Source organism: Pipra filicauda, unplaced genomic scaffold, assembly GCF_003945595.2.
Source record: "Pipra filicauda isolate LSUMZ 115617 unplaced genomic scaffold, ASM394559v2 scaffold585_size263788_pilon, whole genome shotgun sequence".
In the NCBI taxonomy this organism is placed as follows: domain Eukaryota; kingdom Metazoa; phylum Chordata; class Aves; order Passeriformes; family Pipridae; genus Pipra; species Pipra filicauda.
Genome location: NW_024104737.1, coordinates 81,713 through 104,650, shown reverse-complemented (window position 1 = coordinate 104,650; position 22,938 = coordinate 81,713). Strand labels below are relative to the sequence as shown.

Sequence of the window (22,938 nt, the reverse complement as noted above, 5' to 3'; positions counted from 1 at the left end):
CCCTGTCCCGAGTGTCCCCTATCCCGAGTGTCCCCTGTCCCGAGTGTCCCCTGTCCTAAGTGTCCCCTGTCCCGAATGTCCCCTGTTCCGAGTGTCCCCTGTCCCGAGTGTCCCCTGTCCCCAGGGACTGGTCCTACCCCCCCCACCACCGCCCCCATCGCATGCGGCCTCCGGGCCGGCAGGGGGCGCTGTGACTGCGTCCTCCGGGCCCGCTTTGGGCGCGTGAGTCCGAGTCCTCCTGGCCGGCAGGGGGCGCTGTGGCGCGGCCGCCATGGGCGCCGCCGTGTTCTTCGGGTGCGCCGCCATCGCGTTCGGCCCCGCGGCCGCGCTCGTGCTGCTCACGGTGGCGGCCGAGCCGCTGCGGGTCATCGTCCTGGTGGCGGGGTGAGCGGAGGGGGGCCGAGGGGGGCTTGGGGGACGCTGTGGAGGGGCCGGAGAGGGGGTATGGAGGGCTTTGGGGGCAGGTCTGAGGGGCCTCGAGGGCCGTTGGAGGGATGCTGAGGGGCTTGGGGAGGCTGCTGAGGAGCCTTTGGGGGCTGTGAGGGTCTTGGCGGGGCCTGAGGGGCCGTTGAGGGGTCTCGAGGGCCATTGGCGGGTGCTGAGGGGCGTTGGGAGGGGCTGAGGAGCCTTTGGGGGGTCTGAGAGTCTTGGGGGGGGGGGTTGAGGGGCGTTGGGAGGGGCTGAGGAGCCTTTGGGGGCGTCTGAGGGGACATTGGGGCACATTGGGGTGCTGGTGGCGCCGGGCGGGCGGCTGAGGGGTGGCTGTGAGGGAGCACTGAGAGGGACGGTGAGGAGGCAGTTCGGGGGCAATTTGAGGGCTCAGAGAGCGCCGAGGTCTCATTTCTGTGCAGCTGGGGGGGGGGTGTGGTGTCCCAGCCCGGCTGTACCGAGGGCAGCTCCGCCTGATCCCGCTGCCCGCGTCCCTTGTCCGTCCCCCCCCTTCCCCCAGGGCGTTTTTCTGGCTGCTGTCGCTGCTCGCCGCCTCGCTGCTCTGGGCCGTGTCGGTGCAGCTCAGCGGGCGGGAGGACGCGGCGCTGCTGCTGCCCGGGGCCGCCGCCGCCGTCCTGCTGCAGGAGCTCTGCCGCTTCGCCTGCTTCAAACTGCTCAAGTGAGAGCCCTCCCGGGGGCCGGGGGAGCTCTGCTGGGGGTCCCGGGGGGGGCCGGGGAAGCCAAACCAGGTGCTGGGCTTGGGGCTCTGTGTCCAGGGGAGCCCCGCAGAGTCTCTTTCTGGGAAGGGGCTGTGTTTGCTCTCCCTGCCCCGTGGGATGGGGCTCACGCTCTCTCCCGGCGGGGCAGGAAGGCGGATGAGGGGCTGGCGACGCTGAGCGAGGATGGGCGGTCCCCGATCTCCCTGCGGCAAATGGCCTACGGTGAGCGGCCCTGCGGGCTCCGGGGCGGAGCTGACACGGCTTTCCCGGCTTTCCCAGCTCTCCCCGGGGGCTGTGGAGGGCACGGGGGGGCTCCCCTGACCCCCGGCTCCCCCCGCAGTGTCCGGGCTCTCCTTTGGCATCATCAGCGGCGTCTTCTCCATCGTCAACACCCTGGTGGACTCGGCGGGGCCGGGCACGGTGGGGATCCACGGGGACTCCCCGTACTACTTCATCACCTCTGGTGAGCCCGGGGCACCAGGAGGAGGAGGAGGAGGAGGAGGAAGGCTGTGGATCTGAGGCCCCGTGGTTCTCCCCACAGCCTTCCTCACCATGGCCCTGGTGCTGCTCCACACCTTCTGGGGCGTCATCTTCTTCGACGCCTGCGAGCGGCGCCGCGCCGGGGGCCTGGGGCTGGTGGTGGGCGGCCACCTGCTCGTCTCGGGGCTGGTGAGTCCTCTGGAGGGGGCACCGGGACCCCCTCACTCCCTGCTGGGGCTGTGGGGTGAGTTACACCCCCCTGAGCACCCCCAGCCCCTGGGGGGAGGAGGTCGGTGCAGGATTTAGGGGCACACACAGGGGATGATCTGCTGGACTCTGGGGGAGTTGGGGAGGAATGTGGCTCAGCAGGGATCCAGGCTGGGTTTCTGCAGGACCTGGCACCCCATTCCCTGCTGTGGCTGTTTCGGGGGGGCCAGGTGAGCTGGTGGGGGGTGTGACCCGTCTCTCTGCATCCCCCAGACCTTCCTGAACCCCTGGTACGAGGCCAGCCTGGGGCCCATCCTCATCCTCACACTCTGCACCGGCCTCTGGGCCTTTGGCACCGCCGGCGGCTCCTTCCACAACATCCTCAAGTGCCTCTCCTGTAAGGGGGGTCTGGGGGAGTGGGGGGTACTTTGGGATGGGCTCTGACCCCTTCTGGGGGTTGGGGGGCCCAGAGCCGCTGGGGATGGGGGTGGATGAGTCTCACTGAACTGGGGCTGCGTTCCTGGGGGCTTCCATGAACCCCCAAACCACCCCCACCCCCAGAACTCGCCCCACACTCACCCCCTTTACCCCCCCAGGTAAGCAGGAGCCCGAGGGCCGGGTCATGCTCTACTCAGCGCTGCAGCTGCCCCCTGAGGAGTGAGCAGAGCCTTGGCCCCACAGCTGGACACTCCACCACTGCTTTCACCCCTGTCTGCCCCGGGTTTGGGGTCTGACCAGTGCTCCCAGGGCGTTTGGAGCCTGACCAGGGCCCTGTTCCCTTTGTTCCCAGATTCTGTTACACTTTTCCCTCAGGTTGTGGCTGTGGGGAAGGCAGAGGGGGGGCTGAGTATCCCAGGGAGCTCCAGGCCTGGGGGGGCTCAGGGCAGGGCAGACCACCCTCCCTTCCCTTGTGTTTCCCTCCCCTGGTGGGATCTTTGCCCCTGGTGCTCTGGGGGTGGGGGGCTCTAGGCCAGGGGTGCTGTGCCCCCCTCAGGGTGATGCTCTGGGGGTGAGGGGCTCTGGCCAGGGGTGCTGTGCCCCCCTCACCCCTGTTCGGTTCCCAGGGGGTTCTGGGGTGCAGTGGGGGGTAAATTATTTTTTTGATTCAGAGTAAAACCCTTTTCTAAGAGCGCTGTGGCTGCTGAGGGGAAGTGGAGGAGGGGAGAGGGTCACTCCCATCTTGCTCTGCTCCCACCCCCGGGGGCACCGGGGGGTCCTGGTTCCTGGAAGGGGTGTGACAGGATCCGGCCCCGAAGCCCCTTGAAGGTCCCATTCCCGCCCCACAAAGAGTCACCAGCACTGGAATGGGGGGGAAAAGGGGCTTTATTTGAGACCCCCGCCGGGTCCTTAGGGGGGCTGGGGGGTGGTGAGGGGTCTCTCAGGGGGGTCCTCGTGGGGGGGTCAGCGGGAGATGCCGCTGTCCCCGGGGGAGCGGCGGGAGGAGGCCTTGAACACGACGTCCTGTGCCTGCGCCCGCCTCGAGCTGCTCGGGGGAGAGACGGGTGAGGGGGACCCTCCTTGGGGCTCTGGGGGTCCAGCCTCGGGGGTCCAGGCTCCCCTGCAGCCAGGGGAGGGTCCCTCTGAGGGGCAGGGGCTGTGGGGGGGTCTCACCGCATCCGCTTGGCCCCGAAGTGCACGGCGAGGAAGAGGCCGACGCAGCCGGCGACGGCGCCGAAGATGATGGCGATGACTTCACCTGTGCCACACGGGGGGGCTCAGGGGGGCCTGGGGAGACCCCCCTACACTCCCCATCCCAGCCCCCCGGGCCGGCCGTACCTGTGGAATATCCCTCGGGCTCTGCAAGGGAAGGGCAGGGTCAGAGCTGGCACCTCGTGCCCGGCCAGGGCTCCAGGAGCCATCTGAGGGGTGTTTGGGGGGACCCTTCCCACCCCTCGCCCCCCCAGCTCACCCCTGGGGAAGGACACGAGCACCGGCCGCTGGTTCAGCTCCTGCGGGGCCCGGAAATTGTCCACCAGGAGCTGCGGCTCTGCCTCGGCCTCCTCCGTGGAGTAAAGGCTTCCCTGGAGCTGCTCCAGCTGGAACGGGGACGGGGGAGCACTGAGGAGTCCCCCAAACCCGGGGGTGTGTCCCCCCCAAAGCTGGTCCTACCTGGTCCCGGCTGATGTGGACAGGCTCCGGGAAGAGGGTCCAGAGGACGCTCTGGAAGCAGGGGGGGGTGGTCAGGGACCCGTTGTACCGGTAGTAGCGGTCGAGGCGCTGGGGCAGCAGGTTCTGGACGTTGAAGGAGGGGATGGACGTCGACTGTCCTGGGGGGCAGGGTGGGAGCAGTTGAGGGGCGCAGGGAGGGGGTATTTGGGGTCCCTCCCCGCCGTTTCCCCCCTCGCCCCCCTCACCTGCGTAGCGGATGCTCCCGAGGTGCCTCAGGATGTTGTCGTAGGCGGGGTGGGGGTCGGCGCCCACCTGGGGGAGCGAGGGAGGGGGGTGTCAGTGTGGGTCTGGGGGCTCAGGGGGGGTGGGTTTGGGGTCCGTACCTCCAGCAGGACGCCGAGCACGGCCAGCCCGCCCGCGTGGTGCTGAGCCTCGCCCGCGTCGGAGAAACGCTCCGCGTCGAAGTGCACCACGTGCATCTGCGGGACCCCCGACAGCCCCGCTGGGCCCCCCAGCCCCGATCCCAACACCCCCACTGACCCCCCCGATCCCACACTGCTGCACCTCCCACAGTGCCCAGACCCACTGCCTGTGCCCAGAGCAGTTCCCGTTTCCCACCCGTTTCTCCTTCCTGCACCCCGTCCCCTCCCTGCACTCATTTCCCATCCCTGGATCCATTTCCTTGCCCATTCCCACACCACAACCCCACTTCCATTCCCTGCACCACATTCCTGCCTGCAGACCCCTGCACCACACAGTCCCTGTGCCGTTTCCCCTGCCGAGACCCCTTCCCACAACCATTTCCCACCTCCAGAGCCATTTTCCACACAACTCCCACGCCATTTCCCTCACCCACCCCTCTTCCCATCCTCCTTCTTCCACCCCCAGACCCCTTTCCCACCCCATTCCCGTGCCGTTTCCCATCCCCAGACCCATTTCCTGAGCCATTTCCCTCCCCGTGCCCCCGGTACCTCGGCAGGTGCCCGGTGCCCATCCAGCAGGTGCTCAGCGCCGGCGGCGTGGCCGGGCCGGCCCCAGTGGAAGTGGAGCTGGGCGGCAGCGAAGGCCCCGGGGAGCCCCTGGAGCTGCAGGGAGGGCGGCAGGGCCAGCACGGCTGTGGGACAAGGGGCAGGGTGGGGGGTTCAGTGGGGCTGAGACGCCGGGCCCCCCGCGGACCCCCCACCCCCAGCACTCACCGGTGTGGCCGTTGTTGGCGAGGGTGAACCGGGGGGTCTCGGGGTGGTCGTAGCCCTGGGGCTGCAGCGGCGGCAGCGCCGGGTCCAGCCGTGCCCGTCCCGTGGCGATGTCGATGGGCGACTGTGCCCGGCCCCCACACGCCGGGTGCCCCTCGGGCCAGTGCTGCTGCCCGTGGGGGCCTGGGGGACACCCAGAGTGTCCCCCAGAGTGTCCCCCAGAGTGCGGGTGGGCCCCCCCAGCCTCAGCCAGCAGGGCCCCGTGACCCCCGGGCAGGGACACGGGTGACAATGCCCGGGGCCTCGTTAATCTGCTGGGGGCATTTGTTCCGGCCGGGGGAGCGGGGACAAAGCGGGGCCGGGGGGGCACCCATGGGTCCCCTGGGCCCGCGGGACGGGGCTTAGCGGGATTTGGCCAAGGCCGGATCCTAATTGGATTTGGCACCGGAGCCTTATGTAAAGGAGCACAAAGGGACCATTGGAGCGAGGGGGACCCGGAGAGGGCAGAGGGGGGACATGGGGGGCTGCACCCATCCACCCCCCACCCGACTTAGGGCACCCAGGTGTGCGGGCAGGGGCGCTGTGGGGTGTCACCCACCCACCTCCTGCCCATTTGGGGGGATCCAGGTGACTACGAGGAGCATGGGGGGGCTGCACCATCCACTCCCCTCCCACCTTGGGGCCCCCAGGTGTCAGTGGGGGCTGTCACCCACCCTCACCCACCCACATCCTTCCCATTTGGGAGGACCTGGTGTCGGGGGGGTGTCACCCACCCACCTCCCTCCCCTGTCTGGGAGGACCCAGGTGAGCCCCTTGGCTCCGGGGGAACCTGGGGGGTGGGTTTGGGGAGTGGGGATAAATGGGGGGTCCCTGGGGGGGGTGGGGCCCCAACTCACCCTCATATTCCCAGTGGGGACCTGCAGGGGAGAGCAGACGTGTTGGGGTGGGGGCTCAGCTGAGCCCCCCTCACCCGGTCTGGGGGCACCCCGGGGGGGGCTGGGGCTGCACCCCAGAGCAGGACTCGCGGGGGGGACCCAGGGGGACCCCAGGGGACTTACCGGCGGGCAGGGCGGGGGCCAGGCCCCCCAGCAGCAGCAGCACATTCAGCATGGCGGGGGGCACGGGGGGCCGGGTGCTGCCAGCCCGGCCCTAAATACCCACCCTGGGGGACGGGCCCCCCCGGGGGGACGGGGAGGGCTGGAGTGGCCATGCCCGGGGCGTGAGGAGGGGGGAGATGAGACCGTGGGGGCTTGGGGGTCCTGTGGGGCTGCGAACTCCGGGCTTTTGGAGTGGGGGGTTTCTGGGGCTGGGGGGCTCGGGGGGGGTCTGTGGGTTTGGGGCCTCGGGGGGCGCCCTGGGCCTCGTGGAGGGTCGTGGGGTGGGGGTTTGGGGGTCTGGGGGATGACTTTGAGCCTCATGGGGGAACCTGGGCTGGGGGCTCTTGGCCTCGGGAGGTTTTGGGGGTTGTGAGGATGGGGGAGGTGGGGATGGGGGGGGCCATGGGCGGGGGGGGGGCTCCGGGGAAACCCCTGCACGCGCTCCCGGGGAAGCTCCGCCCCCTATCCAAGGCTCCGCCCCCTGTCTCGGGAAGCCGCGCCCCGTTCCCACGAGCGGGCGGTGACGTCACTTGGGCGCCCCGCCCCCACGTGGGTCCGCACGCGCCGCCCTGCCCCGGTTATGTAACGTCGCGGGGGCGGGGCCGCCCCGCCCATTGGCCGGGACGCGCCGCCGAGGCCACCGCCCATTGGAGGGTGATTGAGGGGGTGTGGCCGCCGATTTGGGGGCGCGGCCAAGGGCCCTCTCACGCGGGACCCCGAATCGGCGCGCGGAGGGGCGTGACCACGGCCCCTCCCTCCGGCCAATCAGCGCCGGACGGCGGCGCGGACCAATCAGAGCGAGGAGGCGGGGCGGGCGCGGGGAGACCACGTCCCCTGCCGGGGCGCGGCGGCCAATGGGGGCGCGGCGGGGCGGGGCCCGGGCCGAGGCACGTGCGGGCGCGCACGTGTCCGCGTGGGGCCGCCGCGGGCAGGGCGGACCGGGAACGGAACGGGACGGGACGGGGACACAGAGATCGGGACAGGAACACCGGCACCGGCACCGGGACAGTGTGACCGGCACGAGAACGGGAACACAGAGACCGGGACACAGGGACAGAGACACCGGGAACGGAACGGGGACACAGAGACCAGGACACCGGCACCGGGACAGCCGCACCGGGACAGGGACACCAGGGTAGTGACACCGGCACCGGGATAGCGACACCGGGAGAGCGACACTGGGATAGGGACAACGGCACCGGGACAGGGACACCGGCACCGGGACAGGGATACCGGCACGGGAACGGGGACACCGGCACCAGCACGGGGCCAGGGACAGCGACACCGGTACCGAGACAGTGACACCGGCACCGTGAGCGGGGACAGCGACACAGAGACAGTGACACCGGCACCGGGACACTGATACCGGACAGGAACGGGGACGGTGATACTGGGACAGCGACACCGGCACGGGGACACCGGCACCGCCGCAGCCGGGAGCAGGTGGGACCCGGCGTGACCGGGCAGGGAGGGGGCCCGGTGCAGGGGGAGGGGAGGTGTCCTCATCATGATGGGGCTCCTGCCCGGTGGTGTTTCGGTGCTGGGGGGGGCTGGGGGCAGGTGATGGGGTGAAAGGACCGGGAGGTGCCCGATCTGCCCCCCCGGGGCGCGGGAGGTGTCACTGAGGGGGCGTGGGGGGGGCGACACTCCCGTGGGAGAACGTGGCAGTTCTGCTTTCCACTTTTGCCCAATATCCCCCTTTTTTCCCCTCTGTTTTCCTCCCTTCCCCAGGCGGGCTCGGCTGGGCAGCCCCGACAGAGCTGAACCCGGGGAGAGGCTCCCTTGGGGGCCCCCCCCTGTGCCCCCCACCATGGAGCCCCCAGCCCGCGCCTGCTTCTGTGGCTCCCCCTCCTCCGACAGCGAGGCCGAGGGGTCTCCCCGGGGCTCCCGCGGACCCGAGCGCAGCCGCAAGAGGCCGGGGGGGCCCGACCGACCCTCCCCCGAGTCGCCGCCGTCGCCCCACCAGGGGGGGAAGCGGCCGCGGAAGGGGGAGGGGGGAGACGCCCCCCCCAGCGACGGCGATCGCCTGTTTGCCCAAAAAGTGAGTGTTTGGCAGCAAAATAAGGGGCACCCCCAAAGCTGGGGGGGGTTTTGGTGCCCTAAAAAGGCATCTGGGGCTGCCTCAGTTTCCCCTCAGACGGGGGGGCTCGGAGGGGGATAAAGGGGGTTTGGAGGGGTGAGAGGGAAATAAGGGGGTTGGGGGGGGGCACGACGCCCCCTCCACAGTCCGGGTCCAGCCCAGTCACCCTCCTCCTCCTCCTCCTTCTCCTCCTCCCCTTCTCGCAGTGCCGGGAGCTCCGGGGCTTCATCCGCCCGCTGGCGGAGCTGCTGGAGGGGCTGCGGCGGGGCCGCTACGACAGAGGTGGGTCCTCCCAAACCTGTCCCCCCTGCACCCCAAGCCCCCCACACCCACCCCCTGTCCCCTCAAAACCTGCCCCCCTGCCCCCCAACCCCCCCAACCTCCGCTCCCCCATGCCTGACATCCCCTGTCCCCCCACACCCTACACCCCCTACCCCAAACCCGCAGTCCCTGCACCCCCTGTCCCCCCTTGTCCCCCTTTCCCCCTCCCCTGAGGACTCAGGGGTTTTGGGGCCCCCCAGGGCTGAGCAGTTTCCAGCAGAGCGTGGCCATGGACCGGCTCCAGCGGATCATCGGGGTGCTGCAGAACCCAGAGATGGGGTGAGTGTCCCCAAAATGGGGGAAGTGTCCCCAAAAATGGGTTGAGTGTCCCCAAAAATGGGTTGACTGTCTGCAAAAATGGGGGGAGCTGCCCCCAGGAATGGGGTGTCCTTCAGGAATGGGGGGAGTGTTCCCCGGGGATGGGGGGAGTGTCCCCAAAAAAATGAGGGAAATGTCCCCAAAACTGGGTTGAGTGTCCCCAAAACTGGGTTGAGTGTCCCCAAAAATAGGTTGAGTATCCCCAGGATTGGGGGCAGTGTCCCCGGGAATGGGGAGGCTGTCCCCCAGAGTGGGGGGGTGTCCCCCAGCCTCCCTGGGGGGGTGCAGTGACACGGCCGTGGTGCCCCCATGCCCGGCACTGACGGGGGTCTCCGGGGGTCTCTCCCCCCCCCGCAGGGCGCGGTACCTGGGCACGCTGCTGCAGGTGGAGGTGATGCTGCGCCTCTGGTTCCCCCACGTGGCCTCCAAAGCCTCACCGGACACCGCCGCCCCCCCCTCCGCGACCCCCCCTCGCCGCCGCCCCCCCGCCGGCCCCCCCGGTGCCCCCCGCTGCCGCCGCCCGCCCGGAGAGCCCCCCGTCGCCAGCCCCGAGGGGGCGGCGGGGCCGTCACAGCCCGCGGGGACTCCCCCCTGCCAGCCCGGGACCCCCCAGGACCCTCCCCCGGCGCCGGACGAGTGACGCCCCCCCCGGCTCGGGGGGGGTCTCGGCTGCATTTCTGGGCTTTGCCTTTTTTTGGATTGTTTTGTACCGGCGGTCAGGGAGACCCCGCGGGCGGGGGCCACTGACCGGGGGCGGCGGGGGGGGCCCGCGACCACCCTCCCCCCCCCAGAGCCCCAACCCCGGGGCGGGGCCAGGACCCCCCTGGCTTGTGCCTTCCCCCGTGGCGTGGGGGGGCCTGGGGGCGTGTGGGATCCCCCCCGAGGGGTGTGTGGGGGGGTCTTGGGACAATGTGAACCCCCTGAGGGGTGGGGTGGGGGGGCTGGGGGAGTGTGTGACCCCCCCCCGAGTGTGCCTGGGGGGGTTGTGCCCCCCCCAAAGTGTGCCTGGGGGGCCTTGGGGGGGTGTGGCCCCCCCGAGCGGGGCTGCCCCCCCCCCTTAGCCGGCCCTGCTGGAAGCAATAAACGCCGCGGGAGCGGCCGGGGCCAGCCGGTGTCGTGTCCTCTGTCCCCCGGGGGGGGTCGTGTCCCCCGGGGGGAGTCCTGTCCCCTGTGGGGGGGTCTTGTCCCCTGGCTGCCGTCCTGCGGTGGAAGGTTTCTTGTCCCCAGGGGGGTCCGATCCGTCCCCTGGGGTCGCCTTGTCCCATCCCACCGGGACCCCCGAGTGCCCCCCCCGGTGCCCCTTGTGAGGCAGAGCCGGGGGGAGGGCGAGCCCCGGGACCTCAGCGGGCCCTGCGTGTCTCCCCCCACCCCCAGCCGTGACCCCTGAGCTCTGCCCTCGGGCTCCGACTCCGTCCCGGTGCCCCAAATCCCAAAATCTCGGTTCCGCGCCCGGCCCGGCCCGGCCCGGCCCCGCCGGAAGTTCCGTTCACAGGAAGTTCCGCTCCTCAAAGACTTCCGGTCGGGGCGCGGGGTCGGAGCGGCCGCGGCAGGGCCGGGGTCAGTTCGGAACGGGATGGGAACGGGGTGGAAACGGGGATAGGAGCCGGGACAGGGCTGAGAACGGGCACCGGGGCCGGGACAGGGTTGGGAACGGGATCGGGAACAGGCTGGGAACGGGGACAGGGACCGGGACAGGGCTGGGAACGGGGACAGGGACGGGACAGGGTTGGGAATGGGATCGGGGTCGCGATCGGGAATGGGAAAAAGGACCGGGACAGGGCTGGGAAGACACCGGGACCTGAACGGGGACAGGCACTGGCACCGGGATCCTCCGGGGGACGCCGGGACATTACCGGGGGTGGCCTGACCGAAGCCAGCCGGGGGCGGGGGGAGGTCCCGGGCAGGACCCTCGAGAAGGATCGGCCCGTCCGTGTCCCCGGGGAGGGAGTCCCTGCCCTGTCCCCTTCCGGGGAGTGGGACAGGAGGGCCCGTCCCCTCCCGGTCCCGGTGCCACCCCCCGGTCCCGCCGCAGCCATGGCGAACCACGCGCGGTTCGTGGCCCGCACGGTGATGGTGCAGAACGGCAACGTGGAGGCGGCCTACGGAGTCCTCAACAGGTTACGGGGGGGGCAAACGGGGGGGCTGGGGGAGGTTTTGGGGGGCACCGGGGTCCCTGTGGGAGCCGGGGGGTCCCTGTGGGAGCCGGGGGGTCCCTGTGGGAGCCGGGGGGTCCCTGTGGGAGCCGAGGGGTCCCTGTGGGAGCCGGGGGGTCCCTGTGGGAGCCGGGGGTCCGCCGGCCCGGCCGCTCCCGGAACACAGCGAGCTGTTCCCGGTGCTTGCGGTGCAGGGGGGGCTGTTCCTTCTCCTCCCTCCTCGCACATCCCATCCCTGCCCCGCAGGATCCTGGCGCAGGAGGGGGTGGCCGATGCCGGGTGCCCCTCTGACCTCTGTGTCTCTCCCATCCCGCAGGATCCTGGCGCAGGACGGGATCGCCGATGCCGTGCGGCGCTCCCGGTACTACGAGAAGCCGACCCGGGCGCGGCGGCGCCGGGCGTACGAGGCGTGCCGGCGGGTGTACTGCGCCGAGATGGCCCGCAAGATCGCCTTCTTGGCGCGGACCACCCGGCAGGACCCGTGGCTGGGCTGCTGACCCCATAAAACCCAATAAACCCCCAAAAAAAACCCGTGAATTGACTTGGTTTAATGACGGGGCGGGGCCCGTGAGGAGGGGGCGGAGCATCGCGGGGCAAAGCTCCGCCCACACGGGGAGCGAGTTTTCGCCCTGCGGTCACGTGACGCGGACGGGGCGGAGCCCGGAAGGGTCCCACTCCTCCTCCTTCCCGGCGTCCCCCGCGCGCCCGCCGCGCACGCGCCGCGCCGCCGTTTCCGCTTCCGCCCCGACGCGCCGTCACCGTCAGGGGCCGCCGGGCCGGGCCCGGGACCGAGAGCGGGGTGAGGGGACGGGGTGGGGGGAAGCGGGGACGTGGGGCGGAAACGGGAACGGGAGGCGCATGGGGAGAGTGAACGGGAGCGCGGCGAGGGAGCGGGGGCAGCGGGCGCGCTGCCGGCAGGGACGGGAGCGGCTGAGGGCGGCGGGGCACGGGGAGGCCGCGGCGGAGGCGGCGCCGGGCCCTGCCCGCGCGGAGCCTCCCGGCTCTGTCTGCCCGTGTCATTCTGTCTGCGCCGCCGGAGCCGCGTTTATCTGGGGGTTGTTGGGCCTCGAGGCTGCGGCCGCGGCTCTGCCCTGCCGGGAAAACACCCCCGGAGGTGGTGCTGCCCCTGGGGCTCAGGTGGGACGCGGAGGCTGGAGCGGCTCTAATTCACTAATTACCCGAATCTTGTGGTTAATTAGGGACGTGCTCGGAGGTTTTGGGCTCTGGGGAGAACCCGGGAACCGCTGGAGTCACGTCCTGGAATCCGAAATCCAGGGGGGCTGGAACTGACTCCTTAGGGACCCCATTCCCCGTTCTAGGAGGGATAACTGACCCCCTGGGGACCCCATTCCCCGTTCCAGGAGGGATAACTGACCCCCTGGGCTCCCCATTCCCAGTTCCAGGAGGGATAACTGACCTCCTGGGCTCCCCATTCCCAGTTCCAGGAGGGATAACTGACCTCCTGGGGACCCCATTCCCCGTTCCAGGAAGGATAACTGACCTTCTGGGCTCCCCATTCCCAGTTCCAGGAGGGATAACTGACCCCCTGGGCTCCCCATTCCCAGTTCCAGGAAGGATAACTGACCTCCTGGGCTCCCCATTCCCAGTTCCAGGAGGGATAACTGACCTCCTGGGGACCCCATTCCCCGTTCCAGGAAGGATAACTGACCTCCTGGGCTCCCCATTCCCAGTTCCAGGCCGGGTGTGTGTTCCCACAGCCCCAGTGTTCCTGTTGGCTCCACAAGGCTGCCGTGGGGAGGGAACTCTGTGCTCCAGCTCATCCCTAAGAAGATTTTCCCTGCTCTTCCCAGGTCCAGTTAGGTCCTGGAGCCACTTACAGCTCACGGGGGGGTGAGGGGGACATGGCTGCTGGGAAACATCCCGGATTTTGGGCCAGGAAACATCCCGGATTTGGGGCTGGGCAGGGAATGTGGGGGAAGAGGCTCAGAGGGGCTCCTGCCCTCACGGAAAGGGACAATGTGGGAGCAGTTCCAAAACCATGGAGCTGGGATTTGGGGGGGCTCAGAGGCCTTGGGCACTGGGTCGAGGGGGAGCTCAGAGGCACCCTGAGAGCAAACATTCCCATCTCATTTGTGGGAGAGGAGCGAGGTGTCCACCTGTTATCCCTGAGGGACCGGATGAGATGCAGGAGCTCCAGGGACCCTCAGGGGGTTTTTAGCCCCAGGATCAAAATCAAGGCAGTGAAAGTCATCTCTGAGAGCTTTTCCTGGGGCTGATCCCGGGGGATCCACCCCAGTGGTGGTGGGGGGGGACCCTGTTTGATTCTCCACATTCCTCCCCAGGTGGGATTCCCGCCAGGGATCAGGGATGGCCCTGTCCAAGCGGGAGCTGGACGAGCTGAAGCCATGGATCGAGAAGACGGTGAAGAGGGTGCTGGGCTTCTCGGAGCCCACCGTGGTCACGGCCGCCCTCAACTGCGTCGGGAAGGGCATGGACAAGAAGAAAGCGGCCGGTACGTCCCGGGGGGGCCGCTGGGGGCACGGCCCAGCCCTTCCCAGGGTGGGCGTAGGGCAATTGGGCCTCCAGGAATCCTCCTGGGCTCCCCCCAGGCAAATCCGTGCGGTGGGATTCCATGGGAATCCTTGGAACGCGTTACAAAAACCTGAGGAAGTGGAAACTAATTCCTGGAAGTGGTGATTTGACCTGGGGTGCTTTTTTAGCCCGTTACAGCTCCGGTTTTTTTCCTGCTTCAGGCCTGGGGTCCCTCAATCCCTCAGTTTAAAAGCTCCTGACAACAGGACCTGCAGATTCCAGAGGCTTCTGGAGCCCCACGGGCCCCGCTGGGTTTGTAGGGTCGAACCACCCTTCCACTGGAGTGTTTTACAGCCTCCCAGGAACCTCTGGATTCTCCATCCCCCTGAGGAACCTCTGTGGATTCTCCATCCTCCTGCTCACCCCGAGCTGGGAGTTCTGCCCTGACGGGGTTTCCCTCTTTTCCAGACCACCTCAAGCCCTTCCTGGATGACTCCACCCTGCGATTTGTGGACAAGCTCTTCGAGGCCGTGGAGGAGGGACGGAGCTCCCGGCACTCCAAATCCAACAGCGACCGGAACCGCAAGCGGGAGCTCAAGGTGATTATCGATTATTGATTATCAGTTATTGATTATTGACTGTGGATTGGTTTTTCCTGTGGTTGGGTGGCCTGGAGGCAGCACTGGTGCTCTGGCACACTCTCCTCTTCCAGAGAGGTACAGCTCGGAACGTTCAAGAGAAACGACTCCTCTCCATGTTGAAGTGTGTGAGCCTTTACCCTGCGGTTCTCTTTCCCAAAGCCGAGGTGGAAGCCTGGCTTTGGCTTTCCTGGAGGGTCTCTGTTAGGCTGGTGCAGTGGAGGGAATCCACAGGGATCCCTCTCCCTTGTGCTCCGTGCTCCTCACGGTTGTGTTTCCAATGGGAGCCTGGGAGAGCTGCTCCCGGTGACTTCCCGTCGCTCTCCCGTGCCCGGATGTGCCACGTGGGGCTCTGTGCTGGATGATCTGGTGGGTTTTCCTTCCCTTTTTCCACCCAGAATCAACAATAGGTGGGTTTTGACAACCCCTGTCCTAGCACAGGGTTAATTCCAGCTGGGATTCCATAGCTCTGGTGGTTCCCCCTTGTCAGGGATGGTGGAAGGCTCGTGCATCCAAATATCTTTTCACTTCTTTTCTTCTCTTGAGGACTTTTCCCACCAGCTTCTGGAATTGCATTTCCCATCACTCTGCCCAGTGTGACATTCCCTTTTCGTGCTGCTCCCACTCAAGGTGATTTTCCTTTCACTCTTCCCGAGGTTCCTGTGTTATGGCAGCCCATGTTTCCCTGGCACTGTCAGTCAGCACTGGACCTCGGTGGGGCAGAGCAATCCTCCTCGGGATCTGCATCTCTTTGGGAGCGTTGGGAGAAGCCTCCCCTCCCTGATCTCCATTAGGAACTTCCTCCCCTCCCTGGTCTCCATTAGGAACTTCCTCCCCTCCCTGGTCTCCATTAGGAACTTGCTGTTCTTCCCCCAGCCATGGCAGGGGGTGCTGGGCTGGTCCCCAAGGCCGTGGGAGTGCAAGGGTTGAGCAGGGATGGGGGTCCAGGGGCTCCCCTGACCCTCACAGGGAGACAGGAGAGATGGGGACATTGGCAGTGCCATCACCTGGGGGTGGCAGGAGAGCAGAGACAGCCTCAGGTGGCACGAGAGCAGGTGCTGGCAAACGGCATCTGGTGCTGGCAGAGGGGATCTGGCAGAGGGATCTGGCGCTGGCAGACGGATCTGGTGTTGGCAGAGGGATCTGTCAGGGGATCTGGCACTGGCAGAGGGATTTGCTGCTGGCAGAGGGGATCTGACAGAGATCTGGCATTGGCAGAGGGATTTGCTGCTGGCAGAGGGGATCTGACAGAGATCTGGCACTAGCAGAGGGATTTGCTGCTGGCAGAGGGGATCTGGCAGAGGGATCTGGTGCTGGCAGAGGGATCTGACAGAGGGATCTGGTGCTGGCAGAGGGGATCTGGCAGAGGGATCTGTCGCTGGCAGCAGGAGCAGGGCTGGGCTGGGGGTGCAGCCAGAGACCCCTCCCCAGTGGGGGTGTGTGGCCTGAGCCCTGGTGGTGGTTCTGGCTCCCAGCTGAGCCAGAAGCCGGGCTGGGCAGTGACAGCACAGACTGATCCTTCTTCTCTTGGCTCCTGGCATAGGGACAGGTGTCCCTCCTGCCAAATCCTCACCCCTGTCTCTGGAATCACATTTCTTGGAGCTCTTCCATCACACCCCGGGTCTGTCCTGACCCTGTGGGAACAGAGATGGTCCCTGAGGTGGTCAGGCCACGGTGGCACTCCCAGACTGACTCCCCCTGCCCCGGCACAGGCTGTGGAGAGGGATTTGTCCTGGCCCACCTGGATCCCGTGGCGTGGGGCAGTGGATTCATTCCCGGTGCCTTCGGCCGCTTCCTGCCCCGTGGGCCGCTCTGGGGCAGGTCATTGCTTGGGAAGGTCAGGAACTGAACGGAACGGTTTCCACACTTTATACTATGGGCAAGTCCTTTCTCTTGAACTTGTAGGTTTTCCAAGAAGTACCTGTGTGGCTGAGGAAGTGTCCTTGTAGGATACGAACCGTTGTAGTGAAGAAGGGATTGCAACTAACGCTTACGACCGGTGTGTATATTTTCTTTTCAAATAACACCCTGACACACACACTACAGTAGCCCAGGGCACGGACAGATCCAGGTTTGCACACACAAACCAGTCACTGATGATGGAATCCATGGCCACAGCCTCAGGAGCTGGGCTGGGCCTGGCCGGAAAACTGGCACGGAAAACGTGCCGTGCCTTTTGTTTTGGGAGCTCACACTGCTGGGAGCCCCTCAATGGGGTCACTGCTCCATGTGCTCTCTGAGCTCTGCTTTTCTGGAGCAGCTCCAGCCTTGGATCCGAGCTGGAGTGGCCTGGCTCGGAGCCTGAGGGAACGCTGCAGGTGTCCCAACCCTCCCTGGGTCCGGGGCAGCATCCTCCTGTTGGGGAGGACGTGGTAGGACAGCTCAGATGCCTTCACCAAACCCTCTCAAGTTGGTGGAAGACGTGGAAATGTTTTTTATCCCAGTCAGGTCAGCTCTGGGCAGGCTTTTTCCATCTTTCAGTGTTGCTGAGACCTTAGATGTGCTCAGTGCCAAAAGCCACCTCTGACCACGCGAGGGAAGGTGGTGGCTGTCACACAGGCAATGCCTCCTGTCCCTCCTGCTCTTGCATGGACGTCATTGATGTTTCTCTGCTGGGGGCCCAGGGCAGGGGCTCAGCGTGGGCTCAGCCTGCAGTGCCACCCTGGAGTTCTGCCCCTCGGAGCCGGAGCTGAGCCACGTGCTGGTTTCTCACCTCAAATCCCGGCCCGTGAGGAGAACACTCCGTTCTAACCACGCTTTTCTCCTTTGTCTTTACATTAGGATGTGTTTGGTGATGACTCTGAGGTATCCAAGGAATCCTCTGGTGTCAAGAAGCGGCGGATACCGCGGTTCGAGGAGGTTGAGGATGAGCCTGAGGTCATCCCAGGCCCGCCGTCGGAGAGCCCGGGGATGCTGACCAAGCTGCAGGTCAGTCCAGCTGGGCCATGGCACCTGCCCTCTGCCTGTGCCAGAGATCCCGAATGCCAGCGCGGTTCAGTCCTAACTCATATCCCTTTGCCAACAGCAAAGAAAGACTCACTGTGTGTGTTTTTCCTCCCCAGATCAAGCAGATGATGGAAGCAGCCACCCGGCAGATCGAGGAGAGGAAAAAGCAGCTGAGTTTCATCAGTCCTCCCACACCACAGGTACCTCCTGGGAGCAAGGGGCAAAGCCCACACGGCCCGTGGTCCCTGTTCCAGCTGCAGCCTGTTGGCCTAGGTGTGCTGGAACAGGCTCAGAGCAAAACTCCCTTCTCTGCCAACAGCCAAAAATTTCCTCCTCGTCGCAGTCGGAACGTCTCCCCATCGGCAACACGATCCAGCCCTCGCAGGCAGCCACGTTCATGAACGATGCCATCGAGAAGGCCCGGAAAGCTGCAGAGCTGCAGGCCCGGATCCAGGCCCAGCTGGCCCTGAAACCAGGGCTCATTGGCAACGCCAACATGGTGGGCTTGGCCAACCTGCACGCCATGGGCATCGCGCCGCCGTGAGTACCCAGCGCCGGGCAGGGGTGGCCAAAGGTTTCTCCAGTGCTGTTGGTTCCCCAGCAATGGCCTTAATGGCTGCTGAAGGGATAAATTTTGTATTAAAGAGGTGAAATGGAGGTTCCTCCTCCTTGGGCAACACTCCCAACCTGTGCACACGAGGTTGGAGTCACTTGGGGCGGCCCGGATGAGGTGTAGAAATACGGAAGCCGTGGAAATAAACTGAGATTTCCTTTGAATTAATGCTGCGTTCACCTTTTAACGCAGTGTGTCTCGTCCTGCCCACAGGAAGGTGGAGCTGAAGGACCAGACGAAGCCCACGCCGCTGATCCTGGACGAGCAGGGCCGGACGGTGGACGCGACCGGGAAGGAGATCGAGCTGACCCACCGCATGCCCACCCTCAAAGCCAACATCCGGGCTGTGAAGAGGGAGCAGTTCAAACAGCAGCTCAAGGAAAAGCCCTCGGAGGACATGGAGTCCAACACGTACTTTGACCCCCGGGTCTCCATAACCCCGGCCCAGCGGCAGAAACGCACCTTCAAGTTCCATGAAAAAGGCAAATTTGAGAAGATTGCCCAGAGGTTGCGAACGAAGGTATTGGAGGTCCCGCCCTGCACGGGCAGGAGAGGGGTTCTCCTCTCCTGGGGTGGGGAGGGAGCTGGGGTGGCTTTTGGCTTAGGAGTTTTCAAGTGAAGTCACCTGAAGCTTTTCCCTTAAAAACCCCATTTTTTGGAATGGTGGGTGCCCAAGTGAGCACAGGCATGTGCAAAGGGTTTTCTCACTGCTGTCTTCACCCGGTGAAAGACAAAAATCTCTGTTTTTGTCAAAAGATTTAAAGTTGCCAAGAGAACAGATCCTTCTCTGGCTGAGAGGTGGAGATTTAAAGGAATTTTGGTAAAATGCCCAAGTTCTTGGAGTGAAGAGAAAAGGTTCATTAGAAAAGTCCAGGGGTATGGCCCCTGTAGGGAGACTTTCCTTTGGGATTGTTCCATGCTCCTGAAAGGCTCAGGAATAAGACCAGACTTTTGGCAGGTTTGGGAGCTTCCCTTCCCCATCAGGTGCTGTGTGGTTTCTCTTGCAGTCTCTGTCAGATTGTTTAAAAACCCAAATAAATCAGTACATGATCCATGTTGAGCTGTTCCTGAAGGTTCCGCTGTTCTGGAATGACCTTTCTGTGCCATTTCCCTCCTCCTTGTTCTCAGGCTCAGCTAGAAAAGCTGCAGGCAGAGATCTCCCAGGCTGCCAGGAAAACTGGGATTCACACCTCCACCAAGTTGGCTCTGATCACCCCAAAGAAGGAGCTGAAGGAGGGGGAGATCCCGGAGATCGAGTGGTGGGATTCCTACATCATCCCCAACGGCCTGGATTTGTGAGTATTCCCAGGTGTTGGTGGTTCTGCTGCGGGAGGAGCTCTGGGAGCTGCTCAGGGGAAACACGGTGGGTCTGTGGGAAATTGGGCCAGAGGCTCCTGCTTGAGCATTGAATTCCAGCTCTCATCTCCGAGATCCAGGGGGGCACTGGGTTTGCTCCCAGAGTCTCTCGGGGGGCTGTTGTAGGGAGCTGCCATGGGATTGGAGGGATTTTGTGGCCCAAAGCTGAGGTTTGGTTTTGTTTCATGACCATTCCGTGCAAGTCCTGTCCACGGTAGATGTGGGGACCTGTCTCCAGACCCTGAAATGTGGGTGGACGTCCCGCTGGGGAGACACCTGCACGTTCACACTGAGGGTCTCCTTCAGCCCATCGGGCTCTGGGTCAGGATTCGTGCAGGAATTCGGGCTGGGAATTCTGCTGTGACACCCAACTCTCTCCTTTCTAGAAAAGGCGGGACGTCCTCCAAGAGAGACGAGTACTTTGGCATCACAAACCTGGTGGAGCACCCGGCCCAGCTCAACCCCCCCGGTACGGCCTCGGCTCGGGAGGTTTGGCTGTTAAACCAGACCCAACCTCTGGCAGGGGGAGCCCGGGACAGCCCCTGCATGGCACTGCCAGTGTCCCCTCGGCTCCCCCGGAGCACATTCCTGACGATCCCGTTTCCATGCAGTGGACAGTGACACCCCTGTGACCCTGGGCGTGTATTTAACAAAGAAGGAGCAGAAGAAACTACGGCGCCAGACGCGGCGAGAGGCCCAGAAGGAGCTGCAGGAGAAGGTCAGGCTGGGCCTGATGCCACCGCCAGAGCCCAAAGGTGAGCGGCAGCCACTGGCCCTGGCCAGGCAGGGATGTGTTGGGAATGCTGCAGGCGGCACCACCTCAGCACAGGGATTGCACGGAGCTGTGTGCTGGAGGGATGGGAGACCCACCTGGGCATGAGTTTGTGAGCAGAAAGGTGTCCAATGGGAGCCTCTCCCGGCTCCTCTCCCATTCCCGGTGTCCCACAGGAGCCTCTCCCAGCTCTTCTCCCATTCCTGTGTCCCACAGGAGCCTCTCCCGGCTCCTCTCCCATTCCTGTGTCCCACAGGAGCCTCTCCTGGCTCCTCTCCCATTCCTGTGTCCCACAGGAGCCTCTCCCAGCTCCTCTCCCATTCCTGTGTCCCTGTGTCCCACAGGAGCCTCCCACAGGAGCCTCTCCTGGCTCCTCTCCCATTCCTGGTGTCCCACAGGAGCCTCTCCCAGCTCTTCTCCCATTCCTGTGTCCCACAGGAGCCTCTCCTGGCTCCTCTCCCATTCCTGTGTCCCACAGGAGCCTGTCCCAGCTCCTCTCCCATTCCCGGTGTCCCACAGGAGCCTCTCCCGGCTCCTCTCCCATTCCTGTGTCTCACAGGAGCCTCTCCTGGCTCCTCTCCCATTCTTGTGTCTAGTGGGAGCCTTCTCAGCCCCTCTCCTGTTCTGGTGTCCTGACAGGAGACTCTCATGGCCCCTCTCCTGTTCCCGTGTTCAAACGGAGCCTCTCCCAGCCCCTCTTCCTTTCCTGTGTCTGATGGGAGCCCTCCCAGCCCCTTTCCCACGTCTGTTGGGAGCTCTCCCAGCCCCTGTCCCATTCCTGTGTCTGATGGGAGCTCTCCCAATCCCTTGCAGTGAGGATTTCCAACCTGATGCGGGTGCTGGGCACGGAAGCCGTCCAGGACCCGACGAAGGTGGAAGCTCACGTCCGAGCACAGATGGCCAAGAGACAGAAGTAGGTGGCACCTTGTACTGGGTTTTGGGACATTTTTGGATGGATTTAGTGCTGGTGTTGTGTTTAGGACCCCACCTGGTCCAGGGGGAACTGGATCCCAGGGATCAGCCCTTCCAGGGAAGTGGGGTCCCAGGCCCTGAAGTCAATGAGTTTCTTCCCACAATGATGATTCCCATTGCTTAGTTATTACTAAGGAATGTTTCCAGGGAAGAGCCCAAGGATGACTTGGACTAGTGACTGGATTAAAAAAGCCTCTCATTCAGGTAGAGAGTTGCAGCTGCTTTGTGATCTGTGGATTTTGGTATCTGTGGATCATGGAATGGTTTGGAATGGGAGGGACCTTAAAGCCCATCCAGTCCCACCCCCTGCCATGGGCAGGGACACCTCCCACTTGACCAGGCTGCTCCAAGCCCCATCCAACCTGGCCTTGAGCACTTCAGGGATGTGGCAGCCACAGTTTCTCCAGACAATAATACCAGGGGTTGCTTGGGAAGAGAAGGATCCACGTTGGGATGCCCTGGGCTGCCTTTCCCTCAGTGCTGCCCCTTCCCTTGCAGAGCTCACGAGGAGGCGAACGCGGCGAGGAAGCTCACGGCGGAGCAGCGGAAAGCCAAGAAGGTGAAAAAGCTCAAGGAAGACGTTTCCCAGGGGGTTCACATAGCTGTCTACAGGTGGGTGAGCTCAGGGAGCTGTGTTCCGCTGAGCTCTGTCTCTGGGTCCGGATGAGGCAGAGGAGGAGCTCTCAGGGCTGGGATAATAATTCTGGGTTTCCACAAATATTTGATTTTTTTTTTTTTTTTTTTAATCTTTTCCTCAGGGTCCGAAACTTGAGCAATCCAGCAAAAAAATTCAAAATCGAGGCGAACGCGGGGCAGCTTTACCTCACAGGCGTGGTGGTCCTGCACAAAGATGTCAACGTGGTGGTGGTAGAAGGAGGTGAGAGGTCATTCCAGAGCTTGCCTCCAGCAGGAATTACTGTGGAAATTGGTGATGGAGGGTTAGGGAAGGACAAGGAAGTGAGGAGGCTATTAGAAACTCCCTTAATTACGGGGTTAGCGCTGGCTGCAGGGTGCAGCAATCCACTCCATGTGGGAAGGCAACCTCTGAGAACTGCAGGTTAAGGGATTTTTGGTGAACTTTGAGTCTCGATTCTTCCCCAGGCCCGAAAGCACAGAAGAAATTCAAACGTCTTATGCTCCATCGAATAAAGTGGGACGAGCAGACGTCAAACACGAAGGGAGAGGGTGAGTGATAGTGCGGGGGGGTTGTGTGGGGGGGGGTCCCACTCTGCCTCCACTTTTGGGGCTAAATGGGCTCTGTTGGTGGGTTTTTTTCCCCAGATGATGATGAGTCTGATGAGGAGTCCGTTAAGAAAACAAACAAATGCTCTCTGGTTTGGGAGGTGAGTCCTGGGGGTGGTTCCGTGCAGGGGGCTGGGACAGACCCGCTGCTCCGACTCTCCTTGAGCCGTAGCCGGACAAAACGTGTGTTGCCGTGTCCCCCACCACGGCGGGTGGGGACCCGGGTGGGACGTCACCCCTTCTCTCGCGCCAGGGCACGGCGAAGGAGCGCAGCTTCGGCGAGATGAAGTTCAAGCAGTGCCCCACGGAGAACATGGCGCGGGAGCACTTCAAGAAGCACAGCGCCGAGCATTACTGGGACCTGGCGCTCAGCGAGTCCGTGCTCGAGTCCACGGACTGAGCCCTGCGGGGTCCCGCGGCCCCTCCTGCCCCACAGCCCCCCTGAGCCAGACAGATCCCCGCCCTCGCTCTCCTCAGCACACCCATTAAAGACATATTTTTTAAAACAAATCGCCGTGGCGGTGTTTCAGAGTAAAGGGGGGGAAGGAGTGTTGTCGCCCCTGCCCTTTGGCTTTGCTGAGGGTGAGGGGTCTGTTCAGGTGGCTTGTGAGGGAACAGGAAGGCTCTCGGGGGTGTCTGTGAGGGGCAGATTTCGCTTCTCTTCCATGATAAGAACATGGTCTTAAGCTGTGCCAGGGCAGGATCAGGGTGAACAGGAGGAGGAATTTCCTCCTGGAAAGGGTGGTCAGGCCTTGGAAGTGGCTGCCCAGGGAGGTGGTGTGGAGTCCCCACCCCTGGAG

The 22,938-nt window shown here is 64.8% G+C and overlaps 5 protein-coding genes across 5 annotated transcripts; 4 read left to right on the top strand and 1 right to left on the bottom strand.

Moving 5' to 3' along the window:
* The first annotated feature begins 256 nt into the window (after positions 1 to 256).
* On the top strand, positions 257 to 2,965 carry APH1A (aph-1 homolog A, gamma-secretase subunit). The gene is made up of 7 exons (XM_027728022.2): positions 257 to 384; positions 950 to 1,108; positions 1,297 to 1,370; positions 1,489 to 1,611; positions 1,690 to 1,817; positions 2,109 to 2,232; positions 2,432 to 2,965. The coding sequence occupies exons 1-7, from the start codon at positions 272 to 274 to the stop codon at positions 2,494 to 2,496; spliced, it is 786 nt and encodes a 261-aa protein (XP_027583823.1). The 5' UTR covers positions 257 to 271; the 3' UTR covers positions 2,497 to 2,965.
* A 185-nt stretch (positions 2,966 to 3,150) lies between these two features.
* On the bottom strand, positions 3,151 to 6,883 carry CA14 (carbonic anhydrase 14). Its single transcript, XM_027728018.2, has 11 exons — positions 6,196 to 6,883; positions 6,034 to 6,054; positions 5,141 to 5,320; positions 4,916 to 5,058; positions 4,328 to 4,423; positions 4,190 to 4,256; positions 3,945 to 4,102; positions 3,745 to 3,871; positions 3,612 to 3,632; positions 3,447 to 3,531; positions 3,151 to 3,318 (listed from the first exon to the last, which is right to left on the bottom strand). The coding sequence occupies exons 1-11, from the start codon at positions 6,245 to 6,247 to the stop codon at positions 3,237 to 3,239; spliced, it is 1,032 nt and encodes a 343-aa protein (XP_027583819.1). The 5' UTR covers positions 6,248 to 6,883; the 3' UTR covers positions 3,151 to 3,236.
* Positions 6,884 to 7,082: 199 nt separating this feature from the next.
* Positions 7,083 to 10,060, top strand: CIART (circadian associated repressor of transcription). The gene is made up of 5 exons (XM_027728026.2): positions 7,083 to 7,677; positions 7,966 to 8,275; positions 8,521 to 8,596; positions 8,836 to 8,914; positions 9,311 to 10,060. The coding sequence occupies exons 2-5, from the start codon at positions 8,045 to 8,047 to the stop codon at positions 9,591 to 9,593; spliced, it is 669 nt and encodes a 222-aa protein (XP_027583827.1). The 5' UTR covers positions 7,083 to 7,677; positions 7,966 to 8,044; the 3' UTR covers positions 9,594 to 10,060.
* A 402-nt stretch (positions 10,061 to 10,462) lies between these two features.
* MRPS21 (mitochondrial ribosomal protein S21) lies at positions 10,463 to 11,647 on the top strand. The gene is made up of 3 exons (XM_027728027.2): positions 10,463 to 10,510; positions 10,986 to 11,070; positions 11,423 to 11,647. Exons 2-3 carry the CDS (start codon positions 10,988 to 10,990, stop codon positions 11,601 to 11,603), a joined length of 264 nt encoding a protein of 87 aa, XP_027583828.1. The 5' UTR covers positions 10,463 to 10,510; positions 10,986 to 10,987; the 3' UTR covers positions 11,604 to 11,647.
* A 191-nt stretch (positions 11,648 to 11,838) lies between these two features.
* On the top strand, positions 11,839 to 22,648 carry PRPF3 (pre-mRNA processing factor 3). The gene is made up of 16 exons (XM_027728082.2): positions 11,839 to 11,905; positions 13,410 to 13,579; positions 14,068 to 14,198; positions 17,019 to 17,165; positions 17,300 to 17,383; positions 17,503 to 17,723; positions 18,010 to 18,316; positions 18,925 to 19,091; positions 19,539 to 19,621; positions 19,764 to 19,907; positions 20,738 to 20,837; positions 21,395 to 21,508; positions 21,655 to 21,773; positions 21,998 to 22,081; positions 22,178 to 22,239; positions 22,392 to 22,648. Exons 2-16 carry the CDS (start codon positions 13,435 to 13,437, stop codon positions 22,536 to 22,538), a joined length of 2,055 nt encoding a protein of 684 aa, XP_027583883.1. The 5' UTR covers positions 11,839 to 11,905; positions 13,410 to 13,434; the 3' UTR covers positions 22,539 to 22,648.
* The last annotated feature ends 290 nt before the right edge of the window (positions 22,649 to 22,938 follow it).

Coding starts and splice junctions, on each gene's coding strand:
- APH1A (XM_027728022.2), top strand. CDS start 272: ATGGGCGCCGCCGTGTTCTTCGGGTGCGCCGCCATCGCGTTCGGCCCC. Junction 1,612..1,689: donor GTACTACTTCATCACCTCTG/GTGAGCCCGGGG, acceptor TTCTCCCCACAG/CCTTCCTCACCATGGCCCTG. Junction 2,233..2,431: donor CATCCTCAAGTGCCTCTCCT/GTAAGGGGGGTC, acceptor TTACCCCCCCAG/GTAAGCAGGAGCCCGAGGGC.
- CA14 (XM_027728018.2), bottom strand. CDS start 6,247: ATGCTGAATGTGCTGCTGCTGCTGGGGGGCCTGGCCCCCGCCCTGCCC. Junction 4,424..4,915: donor GGCACCGGGCACCTGCCGAG/GTACCGGGGGCA, acceptor GGGGTCCCGCAG/ATGCACGTGGTGCACTTCGA. Junction 4,103..4,189: donor CGGGAGCATCCGCTACGCAG/GTGAGGGGGGCG, acceptor CCTGCCCCCCAG/GACAGTCGACGTCCATCCCC.
- CIART (XM_027728026.2), top strand. CDS start 8,045: ATGGAGCCCCCAGCCCGCGCCTGCTTCTGTGGCTCCCCCTCCTCCGAC. Junction 8,276..8,520: donor ATCGCCTGTTTGCCCAAAAA/GTGAGTGTTTGG, acceptor CCCTTCTCGCAG/TGCCGGGAGCTCCGGGGCTT. Junction 8,597..8,835: donor GCGGGGCCGCTACGACAGAG/GTGGGTCCTCCC, acceptor GGGGCCCCCCAG/GGCTGAGCAGTTTCCAGCAG.
- MRPS21 (XM_027728027.2), top strand. CDS start 10,988: ATGGCGAACCACGCGCGGTTCGTGGCCCGCACGGTGATGGTGCAGAAC. Junction 11,071..11,422: donor GCCTACGGAGTCCTCAACAG/GTTACGGGGGGG, acceptor CCCATCCCGCAG/GATCCTGGCGCAGGACGGGA.
- PRPF3 (XM_027728082.2), top strand. CDS start 13,435: ATGGCCCTGTCCAAGCGGGAGCTGGACGAGCTGAAGCCATGGATCGAG. Junction 14,199..17,018: donor ACCGCAAGCGGGAGCTCAAG/GTGATTATCGAT, acceptor TCTTTACATTAG/GATGTGTTTGGTGATGACTC. Junction 17,166..17,299: donor GGATGCTGACCAAGCTGCAG/GTCAGTCCAGCT, acceptor TTTCCTCCCCAG/ATCAAGCAGATGATGGAAGC.